This window comes from Mesocricetus auratus, unplaced genomic scaffold (genome assembly GCF_017639785.1).
Source record: "Mesocricetus auratus isolate SY011 unplaced genomic scaffold, BCM_Maur_2.0 Super-Scaffold_15014, whole genome shotgun sequence".
NCBI classification, from domain to species: Eukaryota; Metazoa; Chordata; class Mammalia; order Rodentia; family Cricetidae; genus Mesocricetus; species Mesocricetus auratus.
In genome coordinates this window covers 16,304,385-16,320,845 of record NW_024429186.1, presented here as the reverse complement: position 1 = coordinate 16,320,845, position 16,461 = coordinate 16,304,385, and the positions used below count along the sequence as shown (strand labels likewise).

The 16,461-nt window shown below is 43.6% G+C and overlaps 2 protein-coding genes across 3 annotated transcripts; one reads left to right on the top strand and one right to left on the bottom strand.

Annotated features, from left to right (window-relative positions):
- Positions 1-2,943: 2,943 nt before the first annotated feature.
- On the bottom strand, positions 2,944-4,891 carry Moap1 (modulator of apoptosis 1). Its single transcript, XM_005068384.4, has 2 exons — positions 4,749-4,891; positions 2,944-4,596 (listed from the first exon to the last, which is right to left on the bottom strand). Exon 2 carries the CDS (start codon positions 4,531-4,533, stop codon positions 3,478-3,480), a length of 1,056 nt encoding a protein of 351 aa, XP_005068441.1. The 5' UTR covers positions 4,534-4,596; positions 4,749-4,891; the 3' UTR covers positions 2,944-3,477.
- Positions 4,892-4,894: 3 nt separating this feature from the next.
- Positions 4,895-6,693, top strand: Tmem251 (transmembrane protein 251). Of its 2 annotated transcripts, none has more exons than XM_040742602.1 (2): positions 4,895-5,029; positions 5,883-6,693. In XM_040742602.1, the coding sequence occupies exon 2, from the start codon at positions 5,899-5,901 to the stop codon at positions 6,292-6,294; it is 396 nt and encodes a 131-aa protein (XP_040598536.1). In that variant the 5' UTR covers positions 4,895-5,029; positions 5,883-5,898; the 3' UTR covers positions 6,295-6,693. The 2 variants fall into 2 exon arrangements, with proteins under 2 accessions (XP_040598536.1, XP_005068440.1); XM_005068383.4 differs by lacking the exon at positions 4,895-5,029 and adding an exon at positions 5,036-5,453.
- The last annotated feature ends 9,768 nt before the right edge of the window (positions 6,694-16,461 follow it).

Below are 16,461 nucleotides of genomic sequence, written 5' to 3'. Positions count from 1 at the left end.
AGTGCCTTTGTGTTTCTGAAACACGGCTGTTTAAAAGAGCATATGTGCTTTTAATATTTTTCAACTTCACAAATATAAACCTTTTTAAATTTTTCTCCCTTATGTAGAATTCACCAGATGCACGCAGAGGACCGAAGACAAGCGTGGGCTGGAGAGGTGGCTCAGCAGGTGAGAGGAGTCGTTGCTCTCGTGGAGACCCACATTCCTTCCCAGCATCCACATGGCAGCAAATAATCATAAGTAACTCCCGTTCCAGAGTCACACGATTCTCTCCTGGCTTCTGCAGGCACGGGCACACACACATGGTTGCACACCCATGCAGGAAAGCAAGGTTTTACAAATTTTTTCCAAGAAAAGTTCTTTGGAGTCAGACTGTGTCCCACTCCTGGCACTGAATCCTCCTGTCTGTAAAATGGAAACTGTTTTTTGGGCATGATCGTGTAAGAAATTAACAAGATAACATAGAACAGATTAAGATCAAGGACTCTGAGGGCTGCAGAGATGGCTTAACAGTTAAGAGCACTGGCTGCTCTTGCAGAGGGACCTGGGTTCAGTTTCTGGCACTCACAACTTTCTGTGACTCCAGCCCCGGGGGCCCTTACTCTCATTTCTGGCTTCCGTAGGCGCTGCACAAATATGAGGCACATACATACTTGCAGGCAAAGCGCTCATAACATGAGATACAAAGAACTCTTTATGAAAAAGAAAGATCAAGGACTCTGGCAGTGGGCAGTCTGGATGTAAATCCTGGCCTGTCGCTTTGATAAAGGAGACTGTGAGAGCCCTCAGCAGGTGTTAAACGTTATTAAAGTGCTGGTAAAATCAGTTAATAGGTTCTTTTTTTTCAATGTGAGCACTTGCGCTGATAGGGCAATTTGATTCCTTAATCACCAGTTGCTGGTCTCACCCTTGCTGTCTTGGCTGCTTTGAGCGAAAGGACGGTCAACAGCCAGCCTATCCTTAAGACAACATCGCTGTTTTGAACATTCCATGGACACCTTGACAAACACTACACAACTCCAGCTCCTGAAGGTGAAACCTCAGCTAAGACTGGTTCAGATTCTCTCAGATGGTTGCTAGCACAACCTCAGTGAACCCTGGAAAACCCTGCAACCATTTTCAGGAAGGACTGTTTCTCTCATAGCTTAGCAGTGACTGCCATGGCTAGTATTACAGGGACAATGCTGTGATTGGTGCAAACACAGTCCCTCATTTACATCAAGCTTTCTGAAACTGGCACTAACACCCTTCCTATGCCAATCTAAGCAGGCTGTTGAGCTCACTTGCTGAGTCACTGGAGATTCCCCTTTGTGCTGCTCCCCCAGTGAAGATTCTCTAGTATCCTCTTCTTGCCTGTTTTTAGTAGCTGTGGGCCTAAGATGACAGTCCAAAGACAGAAGAGTGGCAGGCAAAGCCAGAAAAATAGCAATGTGCGTGGCTGCTTTGATAGCTGAAGAGGCAGAGATGGACAAAAGGCTGTAAAGAGCGAGCCAGAAAAGAATTGCAGGCCATTGCCACTGGAGGGTCCAGAGAGCTTGTGTGATTTTACAAGTCTCAGACACCCCGAGGCCTGCGAGCTTTAAGGCTGGCCTCTGCCAAGGGCTAAGGAATCCGAACTTCCTAGGCCTACACAATTGCTGTACCACTTTAGAGGGGCCTACACTGTAATTTAGGTTAGAGCAAAGGGCCTGATTACTACAGACTCGCACAAGAAAAGACTTGTTGTTAATGCTGAAGGGCCCAGCATCCTAGGCTTTCACAAGAGCTGTAGCACTAGGGGGCACATTCTGCCTTTTCCACCTGCCTGTTGGCACCGTCAGACATTATGGGAAATCAAAGCTGTCAAAGACCAGCACTTAAAGGTCTCTGTGTCTACCCATGGTTTTTACTCAGAATAAAAAGACCCAACCGGAGGGGGGGGGTCACATTACTACTTGTAAAACCCTAGACAAGTTACTTCTCTTCGCCTCAACTCATTCATTAAATGGGAGGTGGGGAAGAGGACATAGGTTCTTGGAACATATGGTCTTCAGCTGGTATTCAATTCCTGGCCAAGGACATGTCCAAAGTCAGGGCAGGACTTATCCTGTACAGTTTACTTCTCAAGCTTAGGGTCTCACGTACAGGAGAGGTGCAGCGTTTACTAACACTCTTGTATCTACATAACAAAATGGAGCATTTCTCACAACTGAGACACCAAATGAGTGACCTGTAGGACAGTGCCTGATGTCCTAAACCACCACACAAACAAGGGCAGAATCACAGCCTCCAAGAGTCCACATGACATTCTGTAGTGGGAGAATTTATGGGAACTGACCATGTGTCCTAATTCAGAGTAATCTATTGCACTCCAATGCACGGAAGACTACATGCATGCATGGTGACCAAGTTTGGCCCTGCTTCTTCCCTGGCAGTGGAGAGAACACCAACACGCAAGAAAGAGAGCACTCTCATTACCACTTGTTTCATCTTAGGCATGTGTCCAAGTCTCCCTAGGTGTGAACTGAGTTTCCCAATGTACAGAATTTTATCTTTGGAAGCAGTGTCTTGAAAGGCTAGTCTTTCTTCCTGCCACTGCCCCTACATGTTAAATGTTGGGATTACAGGTGCGCACCACCATGCCTGGCAAATTTTACAAGATTTTTAGGATTGGAAAAATAGAAACCTTATCTTTCCTTTCTCTCCAAATTTAGTAGTGATGTAGCTGGGTCTACTACTTGCCATGATCTGTTTACAGTGTGGTTTCTGTTTTTTTTTTTATAAAGCTGAGTGATGTGGCACATGCCTTAATCCTAGTATTGGAGAGGCAGATGAAGGCAGATCTGAATTTGAGGGCAGCCTGGTCTACAGAGTTCCAGGACAGCCAGGGCTACACTGAGAGACTCTGTATTGTGGGGAAATATATTTTGAAACCCAAAAGTTTAGAAAGATAAAACCCAACAGTTTATTATTGGCATTTCTTTATTCAATTTTATAACACCAAGAAAATGATATTTAGAATCAGTCACTTTGACAACACATCAGATACATCACAACCTAAGGAGAGCTGTTGTAGACTTAACCTCAGCATTCAAGTGTGCTTTTTGATTGCACAGAATCAATAACTGATATATGTATATATATATATACACACACACATATATTATATACATAAAAAAGAAACCCTCAATATCTTAGCCAGCCTTGGCTCAGGGTCTTCACCATAAATGTGGGCAACACTTGAAAACTATTGGTAACTGAAAACATGGTCACATATGACTATTACACGTGCAAGTGAACTTTGTTTGGCCTCCTGGAACACTGCACTAGTAGAATGACTAATCTTTTGATTTGTCAGTAATACATTGGGGAGATATTCAATAGGGTGAACACAACAAAGGGTAAGTTACTTTGGCAGCACAAGTGGGAATGGCCTGACCACTGAAATGAATTCTTCCATCATGTTCTGTTCATCATGACATCCTCGCCAGTCTTGGGTCAAGTGAAATACCCTTCTAATTTGGCCCGAAGGAGGACCTCTTCCTCTTCCGCCTCCTTGTCTTTTATCAGTTTCAGTAACTGAAGTAAATCTGGGGCTGGGCCACCCTCTGTCAGTCCAAGCTCTCTTCGAACTGTCTTGTGGACTGCTCCAGCGATGATCTGCTCTAGGCGGGCCTGATTCACAACTTCTTTCTCAATTGCTCCTTTCTGTACCAATTTCTGTAATAAAGGCTCCAACCTTAAAACATATGCAGACAGCTTTTCACCATCCTTCTGGTAAGTAGTAAGGTATTTGACCTGCAATGACCTAGGATTATCAATAATCCCAAATACTGTCTCAAGGGTCTTCAGGCATTCTGCAACTGTAATGAAAGGATTGTTTATCTTGAGGACGTGAATAATTTCAAATGCTGGGCCTCTAAGGCTCTCTATCAACCGCCTTCTTTTCTCGACATCTGACACCTGCCATGTTTTCATTACCTGAGAAGTATGAAACATCCACGATTCAAATTCTTCTTCACCTGGTCCCGGAGGATCCCTGCCTGAGAATACACTCAGCTTTTTGTAACTCAGATACTGCAGGGTAGGCTTAAGAGCCACATCTAATGCCTGGGCCAACATGGGTGCTCGCATTTCAGAGATCATGCCCTGATCTAGGCTGAGAGGGTCCTTTCGATTCCCAAGAACTCTGATCAACTCACCCATCGTAATGCCCTCCCCCTTTAAAAACTCACTTAATCTGCATAAAAACTCATTATCAGCACCAGGAGGCTTAAAGATCACTCTCCAGACACCCCCCTTTCCAGCTATCTCCTTGGGAACCAGAGCACTGCTAGTCTCTACTGTAAGCCCTATCAGGGCTACATTTTTGTTCTCATCCCTCCTGAACATCCTCCCAAGCAATTTGTGCTCCCCCAAGGGAGCCAGGCCAGCCTGCAGGGCCTCCTCGATGTCTGCCAGTCCGCAGGTGGGAAGGATGCCGGCAACCAACAGTGCTTTCCGAGGGTTCATGTCCATCCCCCTGCACCAGTCTTCCAGGAGCCTCAGCGTCATGGTGCCGCTGCCACTCACAGAGATGTGCGCACTTGTCTCTTCAACTCGCCGAGGTCCAGGAGCCTGAGAAGACAGAGCACCCATGTAAGTTAACGGTGTGCTGCTGCAGCCGGCTCCTCCGCCCTCCCGCCTCCGGCGCCCGCCCACAGACCACAGCGGGCCCGAGGACCACCGCCGTCTCGGACGCCGCTCGGATCCCGGGGAAGGCGTCTGACCTTTGAGGGCTTCACACGAGACCCGGGGACCACGTCCTGAGCTCGGTGTGTGTGTGGGGGGGACACGGTGAGGGGAGCCCGCTTCACCCGCCGAGGGCAGGAGAGGGACGCCGCAACGCCTCAGGGACCAGACAACCGCCCCCGTCTGAGGCGGCAGGGGGCGGCGCCGTGGAGACAGCCTGACGTCAGGAGAGGCGGGAGCCCGTTTCCGGCCCAAGACGGAAGCTCTGACTGCGGCGGCATCCGGGACTGCGAGCGGGCGGGCCACTCAGGACAGGAAGGTGAGACCCGGGGCTGCTCGGCTTGGCTGTCAGGCTGGCTCGGCGCTCCGCCGGCTGCCGCGCTCCGGGCTCTGCGGGCCAGGTCTGGCGCAGCCTGCTCGGCTCGGGCGCCTAGCGCTTGCTGCGGAGGGCGGGCCCGCTGGCTGCCCCGAGACCCCGGCGGCCGAGCATCTCCAGGTGGCTGCCCCCGACTGGGGCTCCAGAGGGCGATGGGGCCGGCCGTCGCGTGACCGGCCGTAGTCACGCTGAGCTTAATCACTAGTAGCTCGTGCTCCTGCCGGCGGCGCTCACCCTGTCCGAGCAGCACGACCCAGAGGGTTTCTCTTAAGGTGGCTTGTTCTGAAATGCCAAAGGCACCTGACTATTCAGAACTGAGTGACTCTTGCACGCTTGCTGGGGGAACAGGAAGATTTTCGGGACCACTGTAAGTGTTTGAGTTACCGTCTTGGGGGCTTCGACATTGGTTTTAACGAGTAGAACCCAGTGTTAATGTCTGAAGTAATAAGTGTTAAGTCAGAAAGCATTTCAACTGTCAAGTGCAATGTCCTATGTGGAAACTAGATACCCCATTATCTGAAACGAAGGTGTACTTGTGTCTATTCAAACAAGATGTGATGATTCATTCACTCTGTAGGGTTCACATAAATAGCAGCACTCAATATATACTAAAACCAGTATTTTTACGTGCTCACAATTGTTATATAAAACAACCACCTGTAAGTTGTTTACAGCTGTTAAATCTTAAAATATGCTTGTGCTTTTGAGAACTCCAATTTAAATCAAGTACACTTGGAATGGTTGCCATGGAAACACTACTAGACCCTAACTGCATTTTCCTGTGTTTACATTGAAGGCACAGAGCATGGAGAATGATGAACTTCCGTCAGCGGATGGGCTGGATTGGAGTGGGATTGTATTTGCTAGCAAGTGCAGCAGCATTCTACTATGTTTTTGAAATCAACGAGACTTACAACAGGCTGGCTTTGGAACACATTCAGCAGCACCCCGAGGAGCCTCGGGAAGGAACCACATGGACACACTCCTTGAAAGCGCGGTTACTTTCCCTGCCCTTTTGGTTGTGGACAGTTATTTTTCTGATACCATACTTGCAGATGTTTTTGTTCCTTTATTCTTGTACAAGAGCTGATCCCAAAACAGTGGGCTACTGTATTATCCCCATATGCTTGGCGGTTCTCTGCAATCGCCACCAGGCATTTGTCAAGGCTTCCAATCAGATCAGCAGACTACAACTGATTGACACATAAATCCAGTCACTGTTTTCTTTCCTTATGATTACAAGACTGCCACTACTATATGGAGATTGATCACAAGACTGCAGTTTCTTCACAAATCTCAGGAAGTTGTGGTGGAACAGAGACTTAAATGTGACATGAGGACTACTTTATCTGAATAATGACTTTTTAGGTAAAGCTGAGAAACAGTACCACAGAATCATGTTAATGACTTCATATTTTGGAAGTTAAACAGTGGGTTGTTATTTGCAATCTTTAGAAACTTGAAAAAGTACCCGAATTTTTATTTCTAGTCTATGTGCAACATAGTATGATTCAGAAATTTTTCCGTTGGGGGAAAACAATGAATATTTCCATTGTATTAAGTGTAAAAAGGTCTGGCCATGATCATAAAATTTAAATTTTATACAATTACTTGGCTTGCTTTAAAAATTCTTCAGACTAAGACACTAATTCACCCTGCTGGAGCTAACTGCTTTCTTGCTTTTGGCTTAAAAGGGATGGGTATAAAATTACTGAGGTGGTTACCACCTTTCTGGGTTTTTTTTTGGGGGGGGTGTTGAACCCAAGTCTTTTGTGTTGCTTTTGTTTGCTTTTTCAAGACAGGGTTTCCTCTGAAGCCCTGGCTGTCCTGGAACTTCCTCTGTAGACCAGGCTGGTCCCTAGAACACTGCCTCCAGAAGTGCTGGGATTAAAATTGTGTGAACCACCAAAATCAGTGCCTTTTGCACTTTTACCACTGAATTACATTCCCAGCCATGATGGCTATTTATTTTTTTATTTTTTTGGTTTTTCGAGACAGGGTTTCTCTGTATTGTTTTAGAGGCTTTCCTGGAACTCGCTGTGTAGACCAGGCTGGCCTTGAACTCAAGAGATCCACCTGCCTCTGCCTCCCGAGTGCTGGGATTAAAGGCGTGCGCCACTAAAGCCCGGCACCACTAATCTTTTAAAAACTAGATAGGAGCTGAACAGAGTAAATGTTTGAAAGTTCAGAAGAAACACAGAAGATGAGACTAGGTAAGTTAGTCTGCTCTTTGTCAGCATCAAACCCTTTGAAAGGTTATCCTGTCATCATCTTTCTCGTTCTTTCCCAACCCAAGACTGGGCCTTAAAGCAGCTGCATGGAGATGTGATCCTCGTACCTTCTGCACTTGTGACATCTGTGCCACCAGAACAGATCACTAAAGAGACTGTTCCTGGGTGAGATTAGGGTGTGCAGTGATGATACTAAAACATTTCACACTATTTTAATAACCATGGACTTTTGAGCCTTTACTCCTAAGCTACAATAACCCTATGAGCTAGCAGCACTTTATTACCTATGCTTTGCAGCCGAAAAACAGGAGGCAGAAAAGCAGCTGCCATGGGTCAGTTACTAAGTAGCAAAGCCTGGTCATCAGCTGACCCTGCTTCTCACCACTGACACACCACCCCATGCTCTGTACATATGGCAACTATCTGTGTATACTGCCTACTGACTCATACAAAAATGGAAATGAGTATTACTCAAAAGTTTTTCTCAATTTGTACATCTGCAAGCTGTCTCTGCTTTTTGTGTTGCTTGAGATTGAACTCAGGCCCTTGTACATGTTAGCCAACTCTCAACCACTTTGATAAAACCACAGTCCCACAGGAACCCCATTTTATGCTGTATTTGAGAAGAGTGGCTAAGATTTCCATGGCAAACCTTGATTTTTTAAAAGACACTTTCTGGCTGTTCTAGAACTCAGGTTGGCTTTGAAATCAGAGATCCACCTAGGGGGTGAGGGGCTAAAGGGAAGGCATGCATGCATGCATGCAATGCCATGCCTACCTCAAACAGGCCCCGCCCCCAGCCCCTGAGTTTCTCTATGTAACTACCCTGGCTGTCCTGGAACTTGCTTTGTAGACCAGGCTGGCACCAAGATTTGCCTGTCTCTGCCTCAAGGAGTGCTGGGATTAAAAGCATGCACATGCCTTTATTCCCAACACTTGGGAGGCAGTACAATGATCTCTGAGTTCAACAACAGTCTGGTCTGCATAGAGTTCTAGGACAGTTAGGGATACCAAGAGACCCTGTCTCAAATAAACAACAAAACCAACTCAGTTTAGTTGCTGAAATAACACATCTTTTGCTATAATATCTTCAGTGCTCCAGGGAAACAGTTTTGACACCTATTTTCTGCAAACCAGTTGCATCTTTTGAGTGCTTTTAGTAGGCATGTTGCAGAAATGTTTTTAGAAGTATTCTATATTAACTCTTTACTCCATTCCTGAGGCAGGTGTTATATTGGCATGAGTGCCATTTTACAAGACTCTGAAGCATGCAGGAATTAATAACCTGTCCATGGAAATGGCAAAAACACCAAAATTCACAAGAGCTAAGATTTGAACCCAGGATATCTAGCTTCAGATCTCAGCTCTGTACTTACAGAAAAATTAGTGTCTCCCTTTTTATTAGTATTGAAGTAGTAATATTTTAAAGAAAAATCTATTTGCCACAACACGGTTTCCCTGTATAGCTCTGGCTGCCCTTGAACTCACTCTGTAGATCAGACTGGTCTTGAACTCAGCGGCCTGCCCCTGCAGAAATTAAAGGCATGTGCCACAACACCTGGCTGATATTTTAAACGTTTAAAGAAAATTATTTTAATTACTTTTCAAGTAGGATTAGTATATTTCCAAATGTAATTAACAATATTTAGCTTACAAGGTCAATCTGCTCTTATATAATTTATTTATCTGTGTATGCATATGTGAGGCAGGGTGCCATAATGTAGTGTGGAGGGCACAGGACAACCGTGGGTGTGTTTTCTCTGGCACTATCCACTTTGGTTTTGGAGATGGGCTCACTGGCCTGGAGCTCACCAAGTGGCTAGGCTGGCCAGCAAGTGAGACCTAGGGATCCCAGTCTTTTGGTGAGAAGTGGTGAGAAAAAAAAAGAAAAAGCTCACATAAAATAATGTCAAGGTCCATAGAAGTGTGGGCCCCAGATCATTCTGTCTTAAATACTTTTTAGATGCTTCCATTAGGGTTAAAAAGAACTGGTCCATGGTATTTTAATGTAGCATTCACTGAAGATTCAAGTTAGAGCTGTGCTTATCTTTGGAACAGTAACAGCAAATGTTCTGTAGAAAGTTAACTTGAGTCATTTGCAAATTTTATGTACATTTTCTTGATATCGAATCTTCTCTGGGTTGTTCTGAATATGCTTCTCTCAGACTTTTGCCAAAACTGCTAACTAGTGATTATTAACACCAAACCCAAAGACCAGGTCTTGATTCCAGAGTTACTTTTGGAAGAGTTTCTGACACCTCGTCCTTTACTTTCTCCAGCTGGCTTTTAGGTCATCACCATCATTAGTGATGGATGTTCCTTAGCTGCCACTCATCCAGGAACCATGAGCCAAGAGAAGCAGTCACAAGCGGCCAGTAGCTGCATATATTTTTTGTTTTGTGAGACAGGGTTTCTCTGTGTAACTCTGGCTGTCCTGGTACTCACTCTGTAGATCAGGCTGGCCTCAAACTCAGAGATCTCTGCCTGCCTCTGCCTCCCAAGTGCTGGGATTAAAGGCGTGCACCACCAATGCGCAGCTCAGTAGCTGCATATATTAAGTGGCTCAGTTCTAGATAATTTCCTGGTTTTTCATCTTCTTTTTAGCTGCTTGCTGCTGCTTTGATAAACTCTTTTGGGGATCTCCTCCAACTCTACATGTTGGTATGCCTCAGTTCTCTTCTTGGACTGTCTGTCATTCGTCAAGTCTTGTGGTTTTAAGTACCCTTCTCCAGAGTTTTACTTGACCTATCCACCACCTACTTGTTTTTGCTTTCTAAAGTGGAGTCTCCCTAGGTTACCCTGGATGGTCTTGAACCTGATCCTCTTGCTTCAATTCCCCAAGCAGCTAGGATCACTTGCATGTATCACTCACTACCTGGCTTCACTTTACTGCATGCCTACTTCATATATTTACGAGCAGGCTCATGAAATTTAATGTCTAAATCCAAGATGTCAATGTCAATTTTATCAAAACCTGCTTTTCAAGTCTAGTGTCAATTGTGCCACGTACTTGTAATCCAGCACTTTGGGAAGAGGTAGGAGGGGCCAGTTCAAGGACAACCTCAGCTACAAGTCGAGTTGGAGACCCTGTCTATGACTGGGCATGGTGGAACACACCTCTAATCCCAGCACTCAGGAGGGAGACAGGCAGATCTTTGAGTGAGGCTAGCAGACCCACAGAGTTAGTTCCAGGAAAGTCAGGGGCCACCCAGAGAACCTCATTTCAAAGATCTGCTAGTCAGCACCCCATACCTTCACGTCATTCCCACTGCTCTTTGCTCAGTTCTACTCTAGCCACGCTAATCTTTTCCTTTTCACAAGTCTCACACTATTAACTCAGGCTGGCCTTAAATTTAGGCTCCTCCAACCTGTCTCCAGAGTGCTGGGGTTACAGACGTGTTTTCTCACCTGGCTCCAGTGGTCTTGATTTTGGAACATTTCAGGAATTTCTGATCCAGAGCCTTTGTACTTAGTTTTCTTCAGACTATGGCTCAAATATCACCTTAGTGAGACTCTTTAACTGCCTAAGTGAAAGCAAACATTCTTTCCAGTTTGACTTTTCCCTAAAGTACTTAGCTATCCGGTTCAAAGGTCACATCTACATTTCCTCAAAATCTTGGAGTTCTGTCATATATTGTGATGGGCCCTATGCTTACAACAGTAATGACACACAGTAGGTGTTCAGTGTGTATTTATGTATACTTCTCTTGTTACACTGTAAAAACCAATCTAATTCACTCTCCCTAGAGAGCAAAGCTAATAGCTGTTATCTACTATTAAGTGTGTGGCCTAATCTATCATGTGTTCCAGTTTAATTCAGCTCATTTAGGTCTCAGGATTTAGTGATATTCTCTTCAAGGCCAAGATTTAAACTGTCCCTCAATGTATTTTTCTTTTGAGTTCTTGTGATTTCCCTTAGTGGTGTTGAGAAAAAAAAACACACACACACAATGCTTTTTATTAAGTGGATGGCTAGAGGCCTCAATAAATTTGTTTCAGTCATGAAAATTACAGTTTCCTAAGCCACCCAATGTGTACAAAGTACTTGGAACTATATACCACAATTTCAGTCCCCAGTGTTCCAGTACCAGGTTCTAGAAAGCACTTGTGAATAACTACCACCTCCACCAGAGTCTTGGCCAGTGTAATTTCTATTTAAAACTATACTCTGTGGCCTATTGATATCTCAATGTTAACTGCTACTTTTTAAGATTTAAACAGTTTATTTCTAGAATTCACTGTTTCCTGGGCCACAACTTTAAATAGAACAATTTTGATCCCAAAGGTTACCAGAGAACTAGAATAGTTACAGTATTTTTTATGACATTTTTATACTTGGAAGATAACACACTGGTGTAAAACAACTGATTGTTTTTAAGGTTAAGCCTAGGCATATATATTAGTCTAGAACCTCTACTCTTCTTTAGTTGATGATACCCTACTCTGTACTTGGCCCATTTCTAATCTATATGGAAGTTGCAATTGGACAGGAGGTACAGGCCTTCTCAAGAAAAAATTAAATACATCCCAGAGAATATGTTCAACCTGAAACCTGTAAATCCAACACTATGTGTGTGTGTGTGTGTGCGCACGTGTGCGCGTGCGAGCGTGTGCCAGTGTCGGGAAGGCAAGGGCAGGCAGAGCTCTGAGAGTTAAGGCCAGCCTCCTCTACAGAGAGTTCTAGTCAGCCAGGGCTCCATACAGAGAACCTGTCTGGAAAAGAAGGAGGGCACACCTGAGTAAGGGTGGGGTGAGTGAGGAGTCGTTTGGCCTTGCATGGAGCCCCAGTACTTCAGAGCCTTCCCCTTGCTTCCCAGTGCTGACTGTGGGCGTGCATCACCATGCATGCCCTATGCTTGTATCATGATGCTAAGTTCTTCCCTAGTGTTTAAATGTCCGGATACCACAGCCATGCAACTATAACCTATCACAAATATGTGGATCTGGGCACCAGAGTTAAAATTACAAATACCGTTTAGGCATTTCTTTCTTTTTTTTTTTTTTTAATTTTGAGACAGGGTTTCTCTGTGTAACAACAGTCTTGGCTGTCCTGGAACTTGCTTTGTAGACCAGATACACCTGCCTCCGCCTCCTAAATGCCAGAATTAAAGGAGAGCACTACCACCACCTGGCCTGCTTAGGCATTTCTCTTTTTTGGTTCGAGACAGGGTTTCTCTGTAGCTTTGGAGGCTGTCCTGGAACCCTCTCTGTAGACCAAGCTGGCCTCGAACTCACAGAGATGTGGTTTATACATTTCTTTAAGAAAAGGTATCTCTCATAAGAATTCCTTGTTTCATCTTTAGATTATTCATCTAAGGCTCATGATAGGCTTACTTTTAGGTACAAATGTGAGCTGACTTTCCTGTACAAAATTAAAAAGTTGGAGCTGTTTCAAAAGCTAGTATTGCTCTGCTTACCTCTGGCTAATATCAGCAGTAAGAGTATTAGACTGAATATTAAAACCAAATAAAAAACGCCGGGTGGTGGCGGCGCACACCTTTAATCCCAGTACTTGGGAGGCAGAGGCAGCCTGATCTACAGAGAGTTCCAGGACAACTAAGACTACAAATGAAACCCTGTCTCAATAAACCAGAAAACATAAAAATAAAATATCCCTCAAACCTACAACCCAGAACCTCAAAACACTATGTAAGTGCAAATATTATTTTGAAATGTCTTTATAATACATTTATTAAACAAAGAAGGAAATATAAACATTTTAGGAGCAAGCTGAGCTATCAATCTAAACTTTTTTTTAACCCTGGTGTATCTGTGCACCAGGAGTCAGGTCCCCAGGACTGGAGTTATAGAGAGTTGTGAGCCAACTATGGGTGCTGGGAATTGAACCCAGGTCTTCTGTAAGAGTAGTCAGTGCTCTTAACTGCTGAACCACCTCTTTAGCTCCCTCAATTTAAACTATTTAAAATATACTATTTTAAATTACATACAGGCAAGTTTTTCTTTACAGGATTATTTAAATCCAGAGACATCTGAATATTAGAATCATTAAACAAGTAATAATTACTTAGTAGAATGCCCGTACTCCAAGGAAAACATTTAAAAAATGTAAAACATGTAAACCAAGTGTCCTCAGTTAACATCAACTGTAATTTCAGGTATTAGAATATGCAATTTGCAGCTGTGCATGTTAGTATACAGCTCTCAGGAGGCAGAGCAGACAGACCATAAGTTGAGGTCAGCTTGGTCTAAGAACAAATTCCAAACTAACTAGGCTACTTGGTGAGATCCTTTAAAAAAAAAAAAAAAAAAAAAAGCACACACAGAGCAAATGTTCTACCATATTCCTAGCCCTAAAGACTATCTTAATTTTCACTTTGAGGTACTGGTGCAAATCCAGTGCCACCAAAGTATATAACCCCAGCCTCAAAAGCTACATATGTAAACTAGCACAAACAACGGCTGGCTCTGTAACTTAAGGCAAATAACTATTCTGAGATTCAATTAACCTCTGAAGTAAGCCATTTTGATTTGTGACATCTAAGATTCTATGAGGCCTAGAATATGTCTATAATTCCAGCACCTAAGATGTGGAGGAAGGAAGATCACAGGTTTGTAGACAGGTTAGATTACATCAGTGAGTTCTAGATCAAACTTCACATGGCAAAACCATGTCTCAAAACAAAAAGCCAGGCATGGTTGTACACACCTATGATCCCCAACATTCAGAAGAAAGATACAGCAAGTTCAAAGCCAGCTGGGCTATGTAGTGAATTCCAGGTCTAGTCCACATCAAAACAAAACAGCTACATTATAATTAAAAGAATTATTCTATTTTCATTAGGTACTGTAGGGAGAGATCTTAGCAGGCACCAGCTGCACTGGCCACGCCTGTTTGGGTGTAGGATAAAGACCTGGGGAGAAAAAAAATGACAGGTCATCCACCAGGTAATATCTCACGAAGTGCATGGAGACCTCACAAAGGAAAGCGAATGTTTTGTTCTTGTCTTAACAGGAAAACCCATCTCCAAAGAGCAAAAAGACACTGAACATGCAGATGCCTAAAGAGAAGATAGCCATCCAAAAAGAACCATCAAACAAAGGAGAATCTGACATGTGGTCAATTCTTGACCTATTTCTATACAAAATATATTTCTCTTTACTTCCTAGCACACTTTTAGTCCCAATTCATTCAAACCAATGCTGGCTTTGGAGTTGGATTTGGCTTTCCTCCTCTAAATCCAAGCATGCTGTTAAAATAAAATTCAGAGTTTCTGTATTATATCAAGAAGCCAAGTAATGTAAGACAAATCTAGGGACTGTCATTCGTCTAAACTCAGTCCTTCCTCTAAAAGCCTCATATTATCTTCCTTATTGCTGCCTTTCCCGGTATGCACACCTATATGTTGAAATTTCTGTGTCGATATTAATGTTTAAGTCCTCCACATCGAACAAAGAATTTCCTAACAGCAGTCTTTGAACTCTCCGGAAAGAAAACGGGGCCCCACTTCATCCACTTGATCCAACTTGATGCCTTTGAACTGACAAGTACCACCCTAAAACTGGTTTAGGACTATATTGCTCTAGACAACTCCAGGCTAGCTGGCTGAAATGGTGCACTTTCTTGTTACACTCTGGCCAGAGCTTCAGATAAGAACTTCAGTCAAGCATCTCCCACCAGAGACTAAGTACAAATGTTACAGCTAGTTCACTCAAGATTGTTACTCTAAAAATTTTCTTCCTACAGGATCCCATGAGATTATCATTTGCCCACTTCAGCAGGAAGTAATTCTTAGAATACAACGCCCCCTTTCTCTACTGTTGACATTAAGGGATAATTTACACCTGTTTAGGGTTGGTTTTCAGTTGTTTAGGGTTGGGTATGGAAGGTGTGCAGACTCAAGTATCTCTTTTATTTTATTTTATTTTTTGTTTTTCGAGACAGGGTTTCTCTGTGGCTTTGGAGGCTGTCCTGGAACTCGCTTGGTAGTCCAGGCTGGTCTCGAACTCACAGAGATCCGCCTGCCTCTGCCTCCCGAGTGCTGGGATTAAAGGCGTGCGCCACCAACACCCGGCCAAGTATCTCTTTTAGATTAAGTTTAGGGCATGGATGGGAAAGATATGGTTAGGATGGGATATAGATAAATATAGTTTCTTGTGATTTACCTCAGTAATTATTAGCTATAGACAAATTACATTGTTATAGATTCTTGTATGTTGTAACTTATGTACGATCAAGTTGTATTCCTTTCTTGGATAATTTGTATATTGCTTATTGCCACACTGTGTAAGGTCTTCTTTCCATTTATCATGTGTGGTGCACAAATACCCTTATCATAATTGTATATATATATATATATATATATATATATGCTTTTACATGTGTTTAAGATATTTTGTATATTGACACAACTTAGTATATTTTTATCATGTTGCACTATACCATTCTATCTCTGTTTAAGACACTTCAACTCTACCTGTTTTAGAGATTCACATATGTATGTATATATGGTAATATTGCTGTAATCTTGGTCCTTGCTAAATTATTTTAGGAAGCTTAAGCCGTTGTACAACTAGGTTCCCGAGAATTACAGATATTTTCACTCACATTATTATTTCTAGATTAGTCAGACATAGATTTTGATCTTTAAACACTTCATAGACCAGTAGAAAATGGCATTTAAATGTTTAATATTAGTACTCTGTTGACATGAGACACATTTGCTCCTGACAGCACCAAGGTTCCCAAGAAAATGTTGGGCATAGCCAGGTGGTGGTGGCTCACGCCTATAATCCCAGCATCTGGGAGGCAGAGGCAGGCAGATCTCTGTGAGTTCGAGACCAGCCTGGTCTACAAGAGCTAGTTCCAGGACAGCCTCCAAAGCCACAGAGAAACCCTGTCTTAAAAAACAAAGACAAAACAAACAAAAAAAATGTTGGGCCACGTATGTCACTCCTTCTGTAGTCCATTCTCTCCTGGGCTAAATGGCCTCTCGGGCAAAGAGCTGCCCCCACTTTGACCACTGACTTTGGACATGCTGTCCTACTGTGCTTGCAGGATATAGTTTAGAAGACTGCTGAACCTTGCCAAGTCAGGTTAAAGCCTTTCTACCTCCCTGCCTCTGTGTTGGTCAGACCTTAGCCAAAGCTGGTTGCCGTAAACTGCTGCGAGACTTTGGGTGACTG

Excerpts from the sequence above, each read along its gene's own strand:
- Moap1 (XM_005068384.4), bottom strand. The coding sequence starts at position 4,533 with ATGACGCTGAGGCTCCTGGAAGACTGGTGCAGGGGGATGGACATGAAC.
- Tmem251 (XM_005068383.4), top strand. The coding sequence starts at position 5,374 with ATGCCAAAGGCACCTGACTATTCAGAACTGAGTGACTCTTGCACGCTT. Across the intron at positions 5,454-5,882 it reads GGAAGATTTTCGGGACCACT|GCACAGAGCATGGAGAATGA; the intron begins GTAAGTGTTTGA and ends TTTACATTGAAG.